The sequence below is a fragment of the Neopsephotus bourkii genome, unplaced genomic scaffold, assembly GCF_033783945.1.
Source record: "Neopsephotus bourkii isolate Nb327-2 ecotype Australia unplaced genomic scaffold, CSIRO-AGI_Nbou_v1 NB_730, whole genome shotgun sequence".
NCBI classification, from domain to species: Eukaryota; Metazoa; Chordata; class Aves; order Psittaciformes; family Psittacidae; genus Neopsephotus; species Neopsephotus bourkii.
This window is the reverse complement of record NW_026901228.1, coordinates 215,782-237,608: the sequence shown is the minus strand read 5'-3', so window position 1 is coordinate 237,608 and position 21,827 is coordinate 215,782. Positions and strand designations below refer to the sequence as shown.

General features: G+C 36.1%; 1 protein-coding gene across 2 annotated transcripts in view; it reads left to right on the top strand.

The window, feature by feature from the left end:
- The window catches only part of TMEM163 (transmembrane protein 163), a 99,157-nt gene that overhangs the window by 4,313 nt on the left and 73,017 nt on the right, over nucleotides 1–21,827 (top strand). The window contains exon 2 of one of the 2 annotated variants that reach the window (XM_061354301.1): nucleotides 1,203–1,322. The exons of the other annotated variant lie outside the window; for it this stretch is intronic. Within the exon in view, the coding sequence (XP_061210285.1) occupies nucleotides 1,203–1,322 (120 nt within the window). The remainder of the gene's footprint in view (nucleotides 1–1,202; nucleotides 1,323–21,827) is intronic. 2 annotated transcript variants of the gene reach the window in all.

Genomic DNA, 21,827 nt, shown 5'->3' with positions numbered 1-21,827 from the left:
TATCTATTAACATTAATTACCTTGGTTAAACATGTTGTAGGTTCAGAATTACACCAATAACTAGATTAGGTGTCCCTTCCTTGAAAGTGGCAACAGCCCTCAGAGAGAAAACTGGGGAAGGTAATGATGGTAACAGCTTCAGCTGCGTTTTGATCTGCTGCTGAGTCTGCCAGAGACCCTGCTCTCAACCTTTTGTCTGAGACTATGCATTCAGTGCAGACAAGTGCCTCGAAAAGTGATCATCATCTAAGAGGGATCACCCACGTTTTATGAAGTAGTTCATTAAGACAGTTAAAAGCCATCAGGTGTTCTCTTCAGTTAAGCAGATTTGAGCTGGAACTTGCTGATGAAAAAGAATGTATGTTTTAAATTAGGTGAATATATTAAGCACAAAAGAATCTGCATGGGATATACGGAGAACAACTGTGGTAAATTCTGGATGCATTTTAAAAGTGGCTTAAGACCTAGACTGAGAGGATGAAAACCAAATAATGTTGTGTTGTCTTTATTTTTAACTTGAATTCTTCTCTGTGGTTTAACATGAGTGGACAAAAGACTTTCACAAATTGAAAGCATCAAAAATGAGAGAAAGCCATCCCATTCATTTGTGTTCAACAGATTGTAATAAGGGCAGAATTCATTCTTCAGTTAGTTTTAGATGAGGATGTATTCCTACCTCACATGAAGGATGTTATGCTTCAAGAGTTTTGTTTTTTTTTTTTCAGCTGCAGTAGCTTTGATTCTAAAGTGTGCTCCTTTCTACTTTGATGCTTAATATCTGCAGTATATTCCTATGCATTGGTAGGTTATTTTTCAGAGACTGGTGAGCACAAGTTTTTCTTTTGTTAACTGTGTTCAGGATCCTGAAGTCCTGAAATGCATTTTGATCTGACTGTAGGACTGACCCCTTTCTTGTGTAGATGTGCAGATGGAAAAGAAAGCTGTGTGAATTTCTGTAACTGCCCTACAATTGCCGAATCTTTTCAAGTAGCTGATGTGTGGGTCTTTCTGTGTGTACTCTCCTTGCTTACTTGAATGTTTCTGGTAGCTTCATTCAATTAATCTTCATAATGTGAGCAGAATTTGATTCTGTATTGATTTTATATGTAATGTAAATATGTGATCTAGGTCTGAACTAACACAGCTGTGTTTTTAAAAGGAGCAATGTATTGTTCATACCCTCTTTGCTTATTGCTTATCAGGTTTACTAGAAAGCAGTACAAGGCTAAAACCTCATGAAGCTCAAAGCTACAGAAAGAAGGCATTGTGGGTTTCCTGGGTCTCCATTATTGTCACACTGGCTCTTGCAGTGGCTGCTTTCAGTGAGTATTGGGAATATTTTAAATATTCGCACTTCTTCCTTTTTGTTTTTCTTTTGAGCTCTCAAAATTTCTCTTTGTGGAAGCTTTCTCATGTTTTTTCTTTACAACTGCTAAGGAGGTTTCTCTCTAGACTGCCTGTGCCTGTATGGTGCTTATAAATTAGTAAAACTGTTATTTTTTTCTGCAGAGAGTAGGGTTGTTGAAGGTCGGAGAAAGAACCAGGAGATGTTGATTCCTGCTAGCATTTATGCATGTGAAACTGTTCATTTTAGAGTAGTGTAAAAAATCATTCTGCAGTGAATTGCTTTTAACCAAAGAGGTCAATATGACAAACTTTACTCCACCTGGGATTTGTAGTGGAAATGCTATAATAAAGAATAGTGCATTGTAAGGGAGAAATATATTATTTAGCTGCATTGCATTGACAGATACCCTAATATAATGCTACTCTGGAGGAGAAATACCAGTTTCTTTTTAAGCCAGTGTTTGTCTTTAAGTCTCAAGACACTTATCTACTTTACACAAAGAATTTGGGAAAAAAAACCGAAACAAAAACCAAAACAAAAAACAACCAAAAAACCAAACAAACCCAAAATCTAAAACCAAACCTCCTTTATGTGGGAAAGATTACATATTTTTTATTTCAAAACTGGAAAAAATGCTGCACTGTGTAAATAAAGATATATTTCAGTTTAATACAAATTTGTAAAATACAGGCTTTCTATTTCGGTCAATCAAGTAACACTGTGTTACTGTAAGGACAAAAAGAATGTGGAATCTGAAAAAAAATCTTTGCAATGACGCATTCTTGGTTTAAAAGAATTAAAAAAACCGAGAAGTGACTGGATTTATGTCTTTAAATAAAATGATAGCTCTGTCTAGAAGACATCTGAGATGTTTCAAAACCTCATTTTTCAGTTTGATAAAGACAGACTTACATAATTTTTCTTTTTCTTTTTTTTTTTTTTTTTTTTTTGAATCCACAGCAGCATGTGTTTTATTATTCTAATCTGCAGTATATGACCTGCTGCTGGAAGCTGGTGTCAGCTCCCAGGAGACATTATTAGAATTTGACCAAATGGTCTCTGAAAACTAAATATATATTGCTCAGAGCAATTAATATATAAAGACGGGTACAATAACTTGATTCAAAAAGAGGAAAAAAGAGAAGGAACACTTAAAAGAAGAGTCTAACACTGTAAAGACTTTGAATGTTAACGAGAAAGCTGGATGTCTTAAGTTTCCGTTTTGATTTACTTCATGAAAATAAAATAGTCTGCTACTGAAGCAATATAAAAGTAAATACTATGTTACAAAATAACTTTCTTACCTATTAACAATATAATTTTAGGGAATATTGAGAAATGGCAAGGCATGTGTATAACATAGATAACTAAAACACTCCATTTCTTTTAAAAGAGTCTTTTAAAAAGTTTTGTAAGGTTAGGCTATCTGAAAACTTCTGTTTTCCTTATTTGTTGCACTCTGGTAGTGTTTAGAAACCCTGCCAAAAACCCCTGCTGATAGGTATTCCCTGCCTGGATATACTGTGACTGTATAGTCAACTGGAGAGCGTAGGTGTTGAACTGCTGAAATAACCTGTTAGTATTAGACCGTTACATGTTTTTGTAATATATCTTGTGGTTTGAAGAAGCTAAATTTATGAAGAATAAAAGAGGAATCAGCATATAGATACATATTAAATCTGTATGGAATCTGTTAATGGGCAGTTGACAGTGAACTTGCATACCACAAAAATATTGCCAGGGCTTTTGATATGCTAAGTATTAAAATTTTTTAATCTTTAAGGAAAATACAGTGATTCTTCTAGAACCACTTTACTCCCCCATGCAATTTCAGCAGTTCTGCTCAGTTTATTGTCTCGCATTGGCTGTTCTTTTCCTTTGTGCTGTACTCTTAGCAGTTTTCTCTAGCCAGTCTATGAACTGGGAGTCATGCCAGGTGACCAGAGTTTACTGTATGTTTGATATAAATGACTAGTTGTCACTTTGGGGTGTCTGACACTGCCAGTTCTTTGCAAACACCTGCTATTTAAAGAATCCTATTTCAGTTTTACCTCTTGTCTGTAATGGTAAAGTGTTAGCAATACAGCCCTGATGTTCCATTTCAGTGAACAACGGAGACCTGCTGTGCTAATTGTTGGGCTACTCTGCCTGTATTCTCATTACTCTTTGAGATTCCCCTATAAATTCTTCCTGTAACATTCCGTTTTATCCTGTTACAATACTTCCTTGCAAGTATATCCTATGGTGCTGCTTTTGCAGGAGCACGTGATACAGTAAAGATACTAGGCTAGGAAACAGGCATTACTTTGATAACTGTAGTTGAAGAAATGGAGGACATGGAAGGTAAGAAAATTACTAAGGGGAGTGACACCTGTGGTATGGTCTCTGTGGATAATAGGGAAGTGATTCATGACCCTCCTTTTCTAACCAAGTGTTTGTAAGTAGTCTTTATTATCATCAGCCCACTCCCTTGAGTGATGCAGCTTGAGCACCGTCCTTCCTTTCAGTCTAGGTGCTGCCTATGCTATATTTTTCCATCACTGGAGTAAATTTGAAGAGTATGTTTTGACTGGTATGAGATGTTTTCTTTTGGTGGGATTATAAGGATGCACCAGCTGAACTGTTATGTTCTTTCACTTGGTAATTTTGAGAGAGATTAAAAAATCTTATGTTGATCTAAATACATAAAGCTTATCTTATTAGATAATGATCTATGGCACATGAGATGTGAGATCCATTGATCTGAACTCTATGTTTTAGACTTATTATTAAACCCGCCTGTGTATAGTCTATTATAAAGCTGTGTAAATCCAAATTATGGTAATACCCATATACATGTCATATATTAGTTTTGTAACAGGGGCATGGTATGTATTCTGTTTGGGTTGTTTTGTCGTCTGAAGTACTGGAGCACAGAAAATGAAGTGCTGCTGAATGCATGCATCAAAAGATGTTTGGTCTCTTGGTTTGGAAAGCTAAACTAGGCTAGGCTGGATATGGAGGAGTGGCTGCTTAAGGGAAAATGAATTTGTTAGCTTTCATTCACTAATGTTGAGAAGCAGGACTTACACAGATCATAAAGTCAGCTTTTTATTTTACCTGAAAGAACAGATCTTAATTTTATAGAAATGCTGTAATTATAAAAGACTATTTGGAAGTTTCAGTTGCTGTCTTCAAATACAGATCCTATGCTGTGTGATATCATCATGTTCATATAGACTTTGACTACTCTTGAAAATGTTGCTCCTCAGCATATAGTTGCACAAGACATCAGTAAAATTCTTACAGGCTTAAATTTGTAATATCACTGAGGTCAGTAGAGCCCTATGGTATTGTCTTTAGTGGCTGAAAGTTAAGACTCTCTTAGAATCAGTTATATGCGTTCTGACATTTGTGGTTTTGTGCAATACTTTCATAGTCAGATAGTGAACAATGCCTGATGAAGCTGTCCCATCCTGGCAGTGTTCAAGGCCAGGCTGGATGGGACTTTGAGGAACCTGATCTAGTGGAAGTTGTCCCTGCTCATGGCAGGGAGGCTGGAACTAGATGATCTTTAAGGTCCCTTCCAGCCCAAACTGTTCTATGAATAAGTTCATTTCCCTTTTTATTTCAGTGTGGCCTGAAATATGCATGCTTGTAGAATTCTCATCAGAAGTGGATTTATATTTTTATAAGTATATAGTCATAAATGGAGACTGGATATGATAAAAATTACTAAAATGAACATTAATTTATTCTTGTAGCACCCCAAGTAAGTACAATTGGTTCTTGTTTACAATAATATGTATGTGTTGCATAAAGCTGCAGTCTAAATCATTTCATAATAACTTTAACTTCCTTCTGTAGCTGCAGTATTGTAGGTTAATACTCAGCCAAGTTTCAGAACCTTAGTAGAGGACAAGGACGTGTTACAGGTGGAATAGAACTTTTGTGCTTTGAAACCCATTATTCTTAGTTTCTTGACATTTATGTTACCAAGCATAACTTTGAAAAATATACAAATACAGCTTTTGCTGTGATAGTTTAATTTCTCCTCAAGCAGCTAACCTCTGATAATATATTGTCAAAGCAGAAAACAAACTCTCATTCTATGTGGTATTTCTTGTCCAGTATAGACTTGTGATTCACAGAAAGTAGCCTGTTCATTCATCTTCCTGATTTGATTAGCTAAAATTGTTTCACAGTGAATGGAATAGTCATATCAATATATCAAAACAATCTATAGACCGAATTCTGCCCTAAAAGCTCCCTTTGTAGTCAGAGATTGAGTAAAGATTTAGAATGAATGCCTTTGTAAATGTAAGCTTTGTAAAGGGCTTTCATGAGGCAGCCGTCGAGATGGGACTTGAAGACAGCCTGTCCCAGTGTGGTCAAAGCATGCCTGAATAGACCCTGCGTACAAATGCATCACTGAAAGAGTTGATGCTGGGCTATTTGCGAAATGCTGGGGAAATTGCGGGCAGATTGTTATATCCATCCTCATGGTTGCTTTAGAGATCAGTTCTCTTAGATAATCACAGATGTATTTAAGGGTTTAGCTTTATAGAAATAACTGAAACCTTGAGTGCAACAGTATGTGTGTGATTTGAGGTCCTATCCTGGTAAGTGTTTAGTCTGGTGTACTAAACATGAGCTGTTATTTTGAGAAGGTGAATTCTGTTAATCTATGTAGTATCTTAGATGGAAACTTGGTTGATACAATTCTGTAAATGGGAGTCTTTTACAGGATTAGCTGTTGGCTTAAGGATAACATAGTACAAGTAAATGCAAAACCACTGATATTCTGATATTCTATACAAAATAATTTGTATTTCAGAATGAATTACTGAAAAATGATTTATTAAAGTGAGCTTCCATATTCTGGAATTAGAGAGGCATTTTGCATTGCAAATGGAGTTACATGGGACAAACATAGAGCAGTTGGAAGATCCCTGTGGATCCTCATCCCTGTGGATGCTCAGATGTAGATGTATTGTTTTAATCTGTCAGTCCTTGTCTCAGGAATACTACTCAGACAACTGATTTGGGTGCTGACTATATTAATTTATTGATGAGTATGTTGTTTTCCCAGTGACACATTTCTATTCTTTCTTGAAAAATTAAATATATGTGGACTTTCCCTTTTGTTTGAGCAGTTCTTAGTAGACCCTGAGCACAGCTGTGAATAATAATACTAATTAAAAAAGTAGGTGAAGGTTCATGGTTCTGAAGCACTTTAGTTTGGATATCCAATTCAGCATTCTTTAAAGGTCACTGAATTTCAGATAAATGGTGGTCATTCAGAACTCAGGCCTGGTTTATAGTGTCTCAGCTGGATACCTAACCAGAGTTCTCCAAGATCACCGACCACATGAAAAATCCTGGTATTTGTGTTTCCTCTTCCAGGAGTTATAGAGAATTTCATTTCTTGCTCCTGAAGACCAGAGAGGTGGGTTGTTTTTTTTTTTTTTCAGTGGAGCACATTTATTCAGAAAGTTACATTCCAAACCACAGTACCATTCAGACACTTAAAACCAAGTAAAGGCTAAATACAGAACAAAACTGCTGTGTGATAGTATGCAGATCCCTCATTTTGCATATTTCTCAGGGCATTTAATTACATCAGTTACAAAAAGACAGATGCTTCAGGGCTGTAGTCTGACAGAAGTGCTAATGAAATATAGAACTTAAATTCCCAAGATAGAGTTCTGATATTGGTGACACTTGCAATCCTATTGTTCTCCTTATAGTTGAATCACTACAGTCAAAACCAGAGTGTGGTGCTAACCATGTTATACAGTAAGATCTAAAGGACAAAAAATCCACTGCCTGTGCAAAAGAGCCTTTTGATTAGGTCAGCCTGTACTTAGTAAGAGAAAAATGTAATTTCTATTCACTAAATATGAAATGAGAGGCCAGTAAGGGCCTGTCTTTTTTTAGGCATACAAAACTCTAAGTGACTTTCTTGAGAGGAGAAAATAGCATATGGATGTCAAGTTCAAGACTGATAGCTGTTGAACAGAAGTATAGGTCTAAAATCTGCAATGCTTCACACATCATGAAATCTTTTTTTTTTTTTTAGTTGGCAGGCAAAATGATGATAGAAGTCTGAGATCTAGAACAGGGTATATAATGGTCTCTGTCTATATATTTGAACAGTAAACAATTTAAAAAAATGCTGCTGTGGTGGAAGTATATTAAAACAACAGTGTGTTTGCTTAAATGCTAACCTTTAAAACATACAAACCTGTTATATTTTTATTAGAAAAATGCAATTTAATTATTCTGTGTGCTAAGTACTGATTAGTTTCTCATGACAGAAGATCATCCTAAAGAATTTTGAAATGAAACCAGAATGCTGCTATTGATGTAAAACTAGCACTATAACATCATTTCTTGAAGAAGAGGGAACACACAGGAATATTAAGTCTAGGCTATTTAGTGTAAAAAGCATAATCTCAGTTCTTTCTTTCATTTTTTGTTTCTGAGATTGTGGGGTTTTTTTTGTGCAGAAGTCTGAAGTAAGCCTGTGTGATATCTAGACCAGTAAGAATAATAACATCTTTTAAATGATGTAGCATTTATATTATGTAATGTATACCATATAAACGTATTTATTTTATAGCAGGAGATTTTAGACACTCAAAATTTGGTCTTCAGTTTTACCATCAGATCTCTGCTAGGATTCCATTAAAGGCAACCTTGTGTTTGGTGATTCAGAGGTTTCAACTATGAGAATATGGCTGTGTGACAAAGTATGATAAACAAATAAGAAAGGTAAATAACCAGGCAGTGTGAAGTAATTGGGCTGGTGTCGTGGTCTTACTCATATCCTTGAGAGAATTATACTATACTATTAGAGATAGAATGGGTAGAGGGTGAAATTTACGTATGGAAAAAGAAGAACTGAACACTTAATGTGGAGAGTTTTAGGCACACAACTTGGTGATAAGTGGGTGGTGTGGTAATGATGTTCCCTACAGTCATTCCTAGCCTGTAGTGGATGAAAAATGTGTATGTTGGCTAAAAATAGCCAAAAATAGTTAGGAAATGAAGTAATAATTAGGTTTATTGCATGTGGTCGGTATTAACTGTTGTCCATAAAAACGTGTGTAGCTTTTTTGTATGGAATTGAATTTAAATGATCCTCTAGTACAGATCTCAATTGCTGCTCTTGTGTTTTTTGGTGTATCACATAGGTAAGAGTTTGTACCTCTGCCCTTTAAAGGAACGTCACTACAGCATTAAAAGTCAAATGTATTTTCAATCAATCACTCTTATATCACTTCCACAAAATAGTACCTCAGCAGTTGCAGGCTTACTTCTTGTGCAGAGGCATGAATGTATTAACAGATTTCTTTATGAATGCTTGGTATACTAGTAGAATTTGTTTTTTCATAGCTCATGAGATATTTTCTCTGCTCTCCCAATTTAAAAATGCATTTCTTTGCTTATCGGTAAAGATTTGTAATTCTTTGTATCTGGAGCTGCAAATCAAGATTAATGGAAGAAAATGAATGTTTAGTATTAATTGTACAGTATCATTTTATTGTATGATGTTTATAAGGTTGTAAAGCAGTACTGAATTAAAATAAACTTATTGGGCAGCAGTGAAAGTGTTGAAAATTGAAAGTTTTACTTTTCTTAGATTTTCTTCTGCCAGAATTTTGAAAGCACTCATGTGCTTTAACTTAGTACACAATGAAATGTAAGCAACAAAATGTAAACTTGTACCTGATTTAAGTTTGTTTTAATAACATTTATAACTTTTGCTTTACTGAGGAGGTTGATAGTGATTGGTGTTTACTTCTTGGCATTTACTCTCCGTGATTTTTTAGCAAGTGTTTCACTGAAAGTCAAAGCTTGTTAGATTTTAATATTTTTTCAGTACATAATTTATTATTTGAGGATGACTCATCTTGTGTTGGTATGCCTGCACTGTAGGAGACTTAGTAAAATAATCACATAAATAGTACCTGCTTCTTTACAGAGCAATATAGCTCTCAGCAGTTGAACATACTGCTGGTTGGCTGACACGTGCTTCCTTGTTGCCAACTCTGTTGAAGCAATGGTAGTGCTAGGTGAGAAATGAGAGCATCTGAGAGACTGTGGGTATGTACAGAATGACAGTGGAGGAAATTTGTTATAACTAAGGGTGATGTTGTTTGAATGGGTGGCACTGCCCCTTCTGAGTTTAATAACTTCAGTATTAACTGAAGGATAGTTTTGTTGCTGAAAATACCACATGTGAGAACACAAACCTCCTTTTTGTTTCATGCTGTGACATTTTTTGAGACAAGGTAGCTTAATACTGAACTTGTGAAAAATACAGTTGGACAAATTTATATACTACTACATTTGAAAAAATTAACATTTATCATTGTAGGTGATAAACTGTACTAGAACCCCATAATGCTCTGTTAAACAGTTGTGCTTGCCTGCTGTACTGGTGCTGATGTGTATGTTGTTTGATCAATCTGTTATTGTACCTTACTGAAAATATTACACAAATATTCTAAAATAAAAATAGTAAAAATACTGTTGGGTGGTTTGGTGGTGTATTTTTTGGTGTGTGAGGGGACAGTACCTGGATGGTAAGGGTCTACAGTTGTTTTGATCTCTTTTGCATTCATAGATTTCGATACCCTGTCAAGCAACTATAGTGTCAGTTGTTCAAGTCTTTCAGGTTGAAAGATTGGTAAAATTTGATACATTGTATTCACAGGGTTGTAAAATCAGGTCAAATTAGTTTTGTTCAAATAAAGATAATTTTAAGTCTTTGGTAAAGATTGAAATAAAAAGTCTGGAGATTGGGGAATCCAAGGTAACTTCTAATAGATGTTAACCTTAATTTGCAAAACAGCTTTCTCCAGTAAAGCCATTAAGAGCTCCACAGTATCTCTTCTGACTTTCATGCAGGACCCATTACCATTCGTTTTTCTCTGTATGTGCAGAAAAAGGGACAAGTAAGTTTAGCTTCAGAGTTAGAAGAATGAGATTAGTCAGTGCTTAGTCAAAGAAGAGTGACCAGAAATAACCAGCTGGTATTTTTGCTAGACAGAGAAACTGCAGAGGAAGGGGGGTAGTCTGACAAATACTGTAAAAATAGTTAGACAAGAGGCATCTGCCTTTCAGGAACTGCTGCAGACTTCCACTGCAAACTCTGCCTTTCTGGAGAGATCTCTGGTCCGTTTTCATGCTAGGTGTGATGCTGAGAACATGAGTAAGATCTACTGCAGAACAGAATCCTCAGCTGAATCCTAAGTGAAGATTTCTCATCAGATAGGAAGACTATTTATCTTCTGCTAGTAAAGATTCTGCATTGAGGACCCACTAAGTATAATGTATCTTTTCAATGTGTCAAGGTGAAGAAAATGCACCTCTAAGTGCATTGTCTTCAGATCATGTTTTTAAATGAAAAATTTCAGTGGCCAAGGAGTGACAGTTATTTCCTCAGGCTCTGAAAAGAAAAATCTAAAATTTTAGAAGGAAGATTTATTATCGTTCAGTGGGAGATTTAATAGAATGGAAGTGCAGCCTGCAGTGTCAGCTAGGATGTATAGCTGGGGAAAATAAAAGTATCTGTGCGCATTCCCATTCTGGTAGGCCTGATAGACAACTGATAGACAGGTTAAGGTGTACTTGAAATGCCAAAATCCAAATTACAAAGGAGTTCCTTAGAAATCGTATTTTGTGGAAACCACCTAACTTACTTTGCCTCGATGAAAAGAATGATTTGTGATCATTCCATAAGAACACTCCTTCAAAGCTACAAATGACTTCGCATACTTAACAACAGGTTTGTGATGTTTGGAACAGTTAAATTCACGTTTAGTGTGATTTGAGTTAATCCTGGAAAAACATTTCCCACAGTTCCTATGGAAAACAGAGCAGAGCCAAGTAAGCAGCATCAGACCTGGCTAGCATCATGGAAGCTAGTGATGAAACTGAGAAGTGATTGCAGTGGTGGAAGATCACTTCCTAACTACATGGCTAAGGACTTATGAGAACACTGCTAAACAGCGCAAGAAAAAGTAAGACAGCCCAAGCTATCTTTTTTTATGTTGATCGGTTTGTATGTGTGTGTGTGTGTGATGCTACGGATACAGAAAGGCAGATGAGAGTCATCAGTTTTAGCTTATTTTGTAAAAAAGTGAATGAGGACTATGTGCGTGCTTGAGGGATTATTGTCTATCTCCTGACTTTATAGGCATCACTATTCTCTGACTTGCTGCTTCAGCTAATGTATATCAGACTATAATGTCTAACTATGTGGAACTAATAGTACCCAAAAGAGCCAATTCATTTGCTTGTCTTTGTGGCACATTAGAAACTAATAATAAACTCTGTCTCCTTTTTACTTAGCATGACTTGGTATTTCTGTGTGTAATTAGCTGCAACAAGAAAATGAGAGATTGCTTAACAGTTCTCTCTCTAGCCATGAAAAAATAGGTCAGCCAATTAATTTGTACAGATTGTTAGTTAAGAAGGTAAAATTCATAGCTATGTGCCTTTTACCATATGATTTCTGATTGTTGGGAAACCTGTAGTTACTGCTTCTGCATGTGTTTAAAAAAACCACAACCAAACCCAAAACCACCCAACAAAACCAAACCCCCAAAAACCAAAAACTCAGTGCAAACCAAAACAACAACAACGACAAAATCTGACATTGAGATGTGAGTAGCAAACTGATCCAATTTTGTTATTTTGAATTCTGGTGAACACTTGAGCAAACCCTACTCAAACGGAGATTTCCTGTTACACTCCCACTAAGAGATACTCATTACATTATCGTGTGTGCATTTCCCTGCTGAGAAGCATCTGGTGGATTAAAACAAAACTTGGATTTAAGAGATAGCGGTGCAAGTAATGTTTAATGGCTTATGGAGTCTTTAGGCTTGAAATCTTCTAAATTCACTTGAAATAATTTAGAAAGACAGATCTTCAGTTGGAGTACGTAGATTTGTAGACTTCTGTGATTTTATTTCAATTTGAAACAGATCAACAACTGGTCCTAAAGCTTTTGGGAAATGATAGGGTGAACTTACACTAGGTGAAGTGTTTTCAGACTTAAATTTCCTTTTCAACATTTTCTCGAGTGGTTTTTTTTTTTTTGCTCGTTCGTTTTGTTTTTGTATAGTAATTCTTGTTTTGTCTCTCGTTTTTGAGAGCTATTTGCTTCAGGCAGCCTGTTTAAACTTTCACAGGTGTCTTTAAATGCTAAGGAAAAAAGGTGAATTAATGCTAACTCAGATCCTGCTAGGTTTACAGAGGCCAGGCCAAGAATTTGCTCCAGGGACTATTCTGCTTCTCAGCGTAGGCCAAGCTTTCTCTGTAGCCTTGGGAAAATTAATTTACTGCTGTAAGCTTGCTCTCCATCTGTACACATCAGGTTTTGATACCTGAAAAAATAACTCAGTTTTCTGCCCCCCAAAACGGAGTGTTTTGCTGTGTAGTAATTGGCATATTTATGTGTATACTAAGTCTTCTGTAGTGACAACATGCTCTGAATTTTCCTGTGTACAGCTCTAGTCAGGTATTGCAGGCTGCTTTGTCTTGGCACTAGACCTACCAGTTTGTGGGATAATGTCTAAGTCGTTGTGGTTTACCTTGTGAAAACTATTTCAAAGGCACAGAATTTTTAATGCTGTAATGCTTGTGATTGAATGTGTTTACATGTATTGACTTGTTGTCTAGGCACTAGTAACTTTACAGTTGAGTGAGGTGTTTTGGTTTGGAGGGTTTTGAGGAACATGATGTTATTCTTTTTTGTACTTTGGTGATGCAGTTAGCCTACTGCTGCTGACCTAGAAGAGAGTAAAGGGTCCTGCTAAACAATTAGGAGGACAGGATTGTGCAGCTGTGTGTGGCCATGGCTGTTGATGGAATAGCTTCAACTTGTGTTGTGCCTCTCAAGGTTCATGAAGTATTTATGGACTTGGATCTTTTTTTTGTATATTTTATACACCCCCGCTCCCCCCTCCCCCCTCCCCCCCCCGATGCTTAAAGTAAATACATTTGTTTTTCAGTGCTGGGAAACTTGTATTTCGTATAGTTTTTTTGAGTAACCATTTTCATTGGTCAGGTAGATGTTGGAAAGAACTTTTACAACTTAAAACTGCTGTCAAATGAGTACCACTTAGAAATAAAACAGACAGAATGCTAGGAAATAATCTGCCTCGAATTCTAAATGCATGAAGTTTTTGAGATCAAGGAAGAGATCATTATGGAGAATGGAAGTTTAAAGAATTTTAAAGTGTCTTTGAGCAGCAAGTAAGATGGTTTTAGCCATTGGCAGTTGTCAGGAACACATTAGGGAGGCCTTCAAGAGGAACCTATTTTTTAGCTGTATGTTTGACCTGATGTTCAGTGCAAATTTTCATGTCAGCACAAGTCTGATGTTATTTTTGCAGGGCTATTCTAGGTTTGTTGCACATACTTTTGCTCTTTTTTGTGAAACACTGAGCCTGAGGTTTTGAAAATAGAAGGTTTTTGTAACAAAGCTCAGCAGTCTACAGTGCAAAAGTAAAGTTTAAAGCTGCATCAAAAGTGCAGTTGGATTCCATGAGGTTACCAAATGTTCTATGTTTTCTCCATTATTTTTTTCTTTTTAACTTTATTTTTTCTCTCCAGGAGATGAACAGGCATTTGGGGTTTGGCATGATCAGGTCAAAACTAGGCAAAACTAAGTAAAGTTAAAAAAACCCCTAGGTAAGTTACGTCTTTCACAGAATATATATAGAATATATATAGACATTAGTCACAGCATTTGCTATTCTGTAAGAATCTGTTGATAATTTACAACTGAGCTGTGAATATTTTTCTGGGTGTGACACATGGAAGTGAAATGGAAGTCTAATGAGACAGATTAGCTACAGCATGTATGTCACTAAAGATTGCTGTGGTGTTAGAGGATGTCTCCCTAATCCTTGTAGCTGAAAAACTAAAAGAATCCATTTATGAAGGCTAATGAAGTCTACCAATGTGAACATTGATACCGTCAGCCAGAATGGTGTCCCTGACAGTTTTCTTAAGTGGCTGAAAGTTTGCATCCAGCTATTTCAGCATGGATAAGACAGTCTTGCCAGGTTGTCTTAGAACCATAATAAACAACTTTCTGCATATAAAGTTTCACTTTATATCTTCTCCTGGTGTGCTTTGAGTTCAGTAGGAAATAAGTGCTGCTTTGCAGTGCCTGTTAGGCCCACTGGAGTTTAGTGAAGTTGATTATTTGTTGCTCTTGCTGTGTACTGTATGCATTTTCTGCACAGGCTTCCTGGTGCAATGCAGTTTTCTGGGGAGCAGGAAAAACCTTGCTAAATTTTGAGCTTGCAAAAAGCAAGCCAAAATAATATGCAAACTTCCATAGTGCAGGAAAAAAGGCTTGCTAACTATGGCACTGATTTAAGCAAAACAATACTGTGTTAAGTTTGTTTACTGATAAGCACTGTCTTAATTTCTAATGACATCAGTTTTTTTTGTGATCGAATTTGAATCCCTTATTGAGTATACAGGGTATGTGTTTCTGTGCTGATGTATTCTTTTCTGAGCCTGTTACCCTTGTTATTTCAGTGCTTGGCATGGAGAGGTAGATGATTTGAGGAAGAGCTACGAAAGAACTGTTGTCTTGCCTGACCTTTACAGCTTGCAGCCTCATATGGCATAGTCACCACTGGAGGATGTGAATGAGTTAGGGAAGACATACACAGGAGTTTTTAGGGATGGAAGCTTATATGCTAACAGTGAATCCGCTGGGTCTATATGTCAGTCGTGAGAAGGTTTCGGTGTTCTGAGTGTCACAAGTAGCAATTGTCAAGTCTTTGAAACAAACTTTTGCAGAGCTACTTTCAGTCCCAGTGTTGTCATTGTTCTCAAGTACACTGGCAACGGTTGGTGCCCCTAGCATGAGGAAGAGCCAAAGGCTTGCCTACTTTTCATATGGGCAGATGACTTCAGTGCTTTTAACTTGAGGTTTTGGGCTTTTTTTTGTGTGTTTGCTTTCCCCTTGTGTAGTCTTGGTTTTACTGTGATATTGCACAGAGGTCAGTACAATCAGCCTTTCTCTAATGACAGTCTTAAGGCATTAGAAAATCTGAGGATTTCCATGACTTCCACATAAGTCAAGAAAGCAGATATACTTCCAGTTGGAAAGGAGGGATGAAATACACTGATGTCAGTGCTAAACACAGGTAGAAATGGATCATTCAGAGTAAAAACTATCAAATTTAGTAGCACACCACTTTATAAACAGGGAGGTGATATTCAGTCATCCTGCCCTACATAGTAGAGGACACACAGGAAAACAGATTGCACATTTGTGTTGCAAGGAAGCTGCAGGACTAAGTATATTGGTTTGGAAATCTAATATGAATGTGTAAACATAAGCAAGCAGATACTGTGGTTTAAAGCAAGGCAACAAACTGTGGTGTCTTGCTAAGTACTATGTAATAAGGAGTTACTTTGTGTGGATGTAGTGTTTCTAAAAACACATTCTCAGTTTCAGATGAAGTAAGCTCTCGGGAGAGTTGGGACAGCTAGGGGACAAGGGCTATAAAACAAAGCTTGCACTCTTGTGCACTACAGTCAATTCCCTTGCTGCTTGGCACAGTGAGCAAAGTTGCTTATGGCAGATGATGGTATGAAACTGATTTAATTCAGAAGGAGAGTGTCCCAGATTGTCATTTTTTTGAAACAGTCAGAAATCTGCAGAGAAAAGGCACTTTTGAAGGTAAAGAACTGCGTTTGCTGCTGGTCGTGTTCAGCTGTGGGTTTTGGTTTGTTTTTTTTTTTTTTAGAACTTCTAATGGAAATTACATACATTATTCACCAAAAGTAGGACCTGACCTTTGCTTGTAATGAATCTATTTAACTGTCATTCAAGTTATACATATTACAGTTAACTGTAGTTTGAGAAGTGATATTGCTACTACGACACACAGGCAACTTCTTTACAGGCAGTTTCTTTAACACAGCTGTTTTATTCCGAAAAGCAGCAGATTTAGCTTCAGTTTGAATGTGTCCATCTCAGGGGTCCAATTAAGAGAGAAAGCAAATAGTGTGCTTTTCATTTCTGGTGGCTTAGGCTTCATGTTTACAGTGAGCTGGAACTGCAAAAAAGTATTAGTTGCTACATGGTGCACGAATACCTTTTAGACCTAAACATTTACAGTCTGTTTTCTACATTATAACTTCTTGTATGTGTATACAATGATTTCACTGGAAGATAAGGTGAGATGCAGGAAAATTAATGAAATGTATCACCTTAATTATGATGCATAGCTCTTCTGTTCACAGTAATGTATCTGCCTTGTTTTCACTTGCGTAACTTCAGTTAGAATTGATTTTTACACTCATGTGCTATAGTATGTGTCTTGTGATACTGAAAAAAATAACATAAGGAAGGTCAACATCCTGGATCAGTAGAAGATGTTGATGAAGTAGTTCTGTTTGGGAGACACTTGGTATTCATTGTCATCACTGCAATGAGTGGAAAATCCTTTGACATAGGGTGACATCAGTAGCTGGGAAGATTTGACTTTGCTCAAAAGTAGCTGGGAAGATTTGACTTTGCTCAAAAATTGAACATAAATAATAAAATATATAAAAGAGTGAGTTAGATTATTTTCCAATTCACTGTTCCATAGTTACAAAAAATAAAATGAAACCAATAAGCATGCAGCGTAAACTAAGTACTATGCCCACAGCACTGTAGCTGTAATTTTAGATCATCTTCAGACCTCCTACTGAGGTTGAGTGGGGTGGGAACAAAACTTCATGCTTCCATATCACCCGTAGGTATAACACTGTGGAATGCGAGGTAAGGATGAGAACCCTGGCCCCAGGGAAGATTTTATAGGATGTTTCCTCTTTCTTCAATATGTCCAGAATGTAATTTGCTAACAGTATTAAGAGTTGCAAGGAGTATTTGTTTTTCCCCACTAAAAACATTCTACTGGGCTTGTGTGGTCTTTTTGGAATGTTTCCTGCCTTTGGTTGCTATGATGAAATCTATAATTTGAATATGGTTTTCTGTTCATGAATGATAGGTTACTTTTGCTGCATTCAGATTCAGTGTTCAACTCAAAGTGGAAGAACAAAACCTAATGTCCTACGATTGTATTTAACAGTGCTTTATGTCTATGGTGCCTCATCTGTTCCCATTCTAATTTTAGGAGAAATCTAATGGCTACTTAGAAAAACACTGCTTTTTTTGTTTCTTGTTTTCTTTCTCTGGAAGGACAAAATGTTAGCGAAGGACTGTACATTGGTACTGGAGCAATTCTATTGTGTTGCAGAGTCTGAAAGCTTTTTCAGGTTTTATAAAACTGAAAAAAAACAAATTCAGATGCTGAAATTCAAGTGAGTTTCTGTGGTTTATAATGGGCTGTGATTTTTATGGAATATCTAAAAGTTAATATTATTTTTTTTCATGGAAGTGCTAATGAGCACACAGGGCAGTGGCATGTTGCCTGTGAGGCAGTGGGGACTGGTGAGAAAGTGATGACAAAAACAACCTTTGATTTTAGGTTCTGGGATTTTAAGTGCAATTTTAGGTCTGTTTTGAACAATTTGTTATCTTTTGAGATATAATGATGTTTGTTGAGATCCAGAGAAGAAACAGTAGCCACTGTTAAAATTGTAGCTCTTCAGTTTTCACTTTTTTTACATATTGAATAATAAAACCAGGCCCCTTTTTCGTACACAGTACAGTTGACATTCTTACAGGAAGAAGCAACATGTTTGAGTTTTATGTTGTGCACTGGCATGCTATACTTTCTAGGCCAAATTTTTACACCTTCTGTTGCCTTTTTCCAGTAGTAGATGGAAATAATGTTTTGTTTCTTTCAGAAGAGTGACTCACTAAATCCCGTCAGCACTGCACAGTAAGAGAAATGCTTCAGATCACAGGTTAAGGGAGAAGGCTAAATTGCTCATTTCATCTTTGCTCCTGTGCCCATTACTAAAGTCATTCCAGCAAATTGCCTATAAAAAAGTGTAAGGTGTGGATCAGTGCACGTAAAATGCTGGAAGAAGAGCTAGCACAACCTAGACTGAAGTTACTGTTCAGATGACATGTCTGAAACGTTAGCTTTCTCTGAGGACTTTGTTCTGGGGGTCTGTGCTGAGAATTAAGCAGGTCGCCTCTTTTTCTGTGTATGCCTTACTGTGTGCTACATGACTTTCCCTATCACGAATAATTTCCTTTTCCTGAGCAAAGAAAGTTAAGACCCATGTTTTCAAAGGTATCTCCATCCTGGAAAAAAGTATGCCATCCTGAAATTCAGCTTCTTTTAAAAAGAAGTTGAATGTAATATTACAGTTATTCTGATTAATCATCATAATAATACTATTCTGATTAAAGAACATTCAGTGTTTGCCAGTAACTTTCAAAGCTTTATTGTTTTGTGGTAGTACAAAATATGACATGATATATTAATATTATTTATTCTATTTCCCATATGAAAATAGCTAGTTCAGAGTACAAGAAAGAAGAAAATTGAAATGCTTTGCATTTACTAGTATGCAGTCTTATTTGCAGTACTCAGGAAGTATGCTGAACTTTTATCGTCCCTGTATTGGTTTACATAGGCTGTTTGAAAATACTGCTGGATGCTGTGTTCAGTGGCTAACAACAACACAGAAGTGTGGCAAGCCTGATTTCCTTGTTACTTCATACAGAGGCAAACTTTTACCTACTTGGCATATGTAAAGACTACAAAGTTTGATCACTGACAGTTATTAATCTTCTCAATTTTTTGTTCACCTTCTTGTTGGCAGTGGCAACTGTACTCTGTATTTTATTTCCTACAGGCTATGATCCTGAATCACACTTCAAAGCTGGTATATTGTGTCTGCCTCTAGTGCCATGCCCATTTCCACAGATATTGGTGAAGGATCCAGAACATCATGTTACTTTTCTGTTTTGTGAAATGATGATTAAATCTGGGCTGGTTTAGAAAATAACATAGTGATTCATTATGCTGCATGTAACGCATGCTGAATTTTGATGTTAGTAAAAATAGCAGGGGGTAGCTGCGTTGAACAGCTGTTAAGATTGTGAGTCCAAAATTAATTGACAATTTCTTTTTTTTCTCCCCTGATTTGCTTGGATTATAGAAAGCAAAATTTAGCTTTAAGGGATAGTGCGAAAGCAGCAGAACCTGAAGACATGAATTCTTCATGCATTTCCACTTTCATCTATCAGATGAAACCCTTTTTCAAATCAGAAGAGTTTCTTAACTTTTTTTTTTGTAATGGAAATATAGATGATTTATCTATCAGATGAAGAATATTAAACAACCTCCTCTCTTCTGTGCTCACCGTACCAGTAATATTGTGGTATTTCTGATATTTCATAACACAGTTCTGTTTTGCTGATGTAGTTCACACAGTTAATTGCCTTTATCTGAAGTTAGGTCAGCCTTGTAAATAATGGACTTCAAAGCAGTTGGCATATATTTGGGTGGTTTTTAGTCCCTAACAACTGAATAGCTTGTAATCTTGAAAAATTAAATTAGATTTTCAAAAGGTATTTCATAAAGCAATTGTTCTGTAATTAAGGTTTAAAATAGAAAGGAAAGGTTAGAGAAGGAGAAGCAATCTTATTCTGGAAAAGAATGTTACCCTAAATACAGTTGTTTGAGCAAGAGATTTGTTGGAGAGAGTCCTAAGAAAGACAGGAATTGTGTTTGCCTGTACTTCAACATCTGGAAGAGTAAACAAGTAGTGTGCTTCTGCTCTTCTCTCCCCAGTGGAGAGAATGAGAAAACAGATGTAGTCTGAATACAGGTTCGGTCAGGTCCTATGGGTGTTGTGCACTGTTTGGATACAATCAATGGATAATTTGTCCCCTCTGATCATTATTCTCCATTTATTTATTTTTTTCTGTGGGTATAAATCTTCTGAAAAATAGCGAAAAAATCTTTCTTTCTCTTCTGAAGAAATAGCCTTAGAATAAAAAGTCAACTAGGATTAAATTAGATGCTTAATAATTTAAGATGCTACTTTAGAAGTTATAAAACTTGAAAGGCAATATGCAGTTCTTTTTCTTCCACTCCCTTCCCTGTATTCCCTGTCCCTGTTCTGTTGCTGGTTTGGTTTTGGTTTGTTGTTTTTTGTTTTTTGGTTTTTTTTTTCCAAGTGCCCATTGTTTTGGATTTCAAACTATTCTTTGTATAAGTCCTTAAACATCACATTTTAAACCATTCTGATGACTGAACACTATATTTCTTTTAATTGCATTTTTATCATTGTTAGGTCTGCTGTCTAGGTTATATATAAAGTGATCGTTTACTTCAGGGCTAAGGACCTGTTCTTATGCTGTTACCTGGCTTTAACAAAGATTAGCATTGATAATCTTGCCATGTGGTTTCAAGGGCCTTTTAAGCAGGTCCCCTTTGTTTCTGTGGTTACCCTGGACCCAATTCTGCTGTCTTCTTGATCATGTCTCAAAGCTACAGACTAGATCCTGAATCCATATTATGTTGCAGTGTGTGAATCGGATTGTATTTACTGTTCCATGCCACTGGGAAGGTTACATTGAAGAAGAATCATTTGAATACTGATTTCAGAAGTCTAATTTGGACTCAGTATCTCAGATAATCTCTTTGGATGTTCTCCCAGTGGATAGTTTTGCATTACATGATATTTTTCTTAAGCTGTTTAAAAAGAGTTGCTATAGAAATATTGCAGCTTTTTTCCATACTTTCTTCATTTTAAAGGATTTTTTTTCTGTAGTATTTTCAAAATCATATTTATCTTTATTAATTCCAAAGGACTTATAGGCTAGAAAACTGGTATTCCATTATGTTTGTTGTTTTCAAAATCTAACCCATTACATGCTGGGGATTAGTAACTCGGTATTTCAAAACAGTGAAGTTTAACATTGTCTTTGTCATGGAATGTCCTGTATTAACAGGAAGTTTTTGAAATTTATGAAATCAGGTTTTGAAATTTATGAAGTCAGGTTTTGAAGTTTATGAAGTTTTGAAGTTTGAGTCACTGCTCACTAAGCATTCAGAATTTGAGTAGGGAGCCTGTGAATGTTAAAAGTTTGGTTTGCTTTTTTTGTGAAGTATGTTTTTAGAGCAAATGTCTTGGGGAAATACAAAATGTTAGTTGAAGCACATTTCAGGAGAATCAAAAACGAAAAGCTTACCATGTATCTGAAAAGTATATTAATGAGTTACTAAGAAATATATATGTATAGTCAGCATCTGACTTGCACTTTGATTTGGGCATGTGTTGATTTTCCATGTGTAACAACATTGTAATTGTTGGAAAGAAAGCAGAGGATGGTAATAGCCCTCATGGGTACTTCCAATAATAAATACAATTGAGTTAATTGAATAGTAGGTCTAAATGTGCATTGATTTCTGAAAAGAGGAAGAAATAACAAAATTATTTCCAGTGAAATATTTATCTTATTAGCACAAGGGTTCAGGAGAAGGAATCTTATAAATTTACAGCTCTGTTTTGAAGCAATCTACTAGGGGAA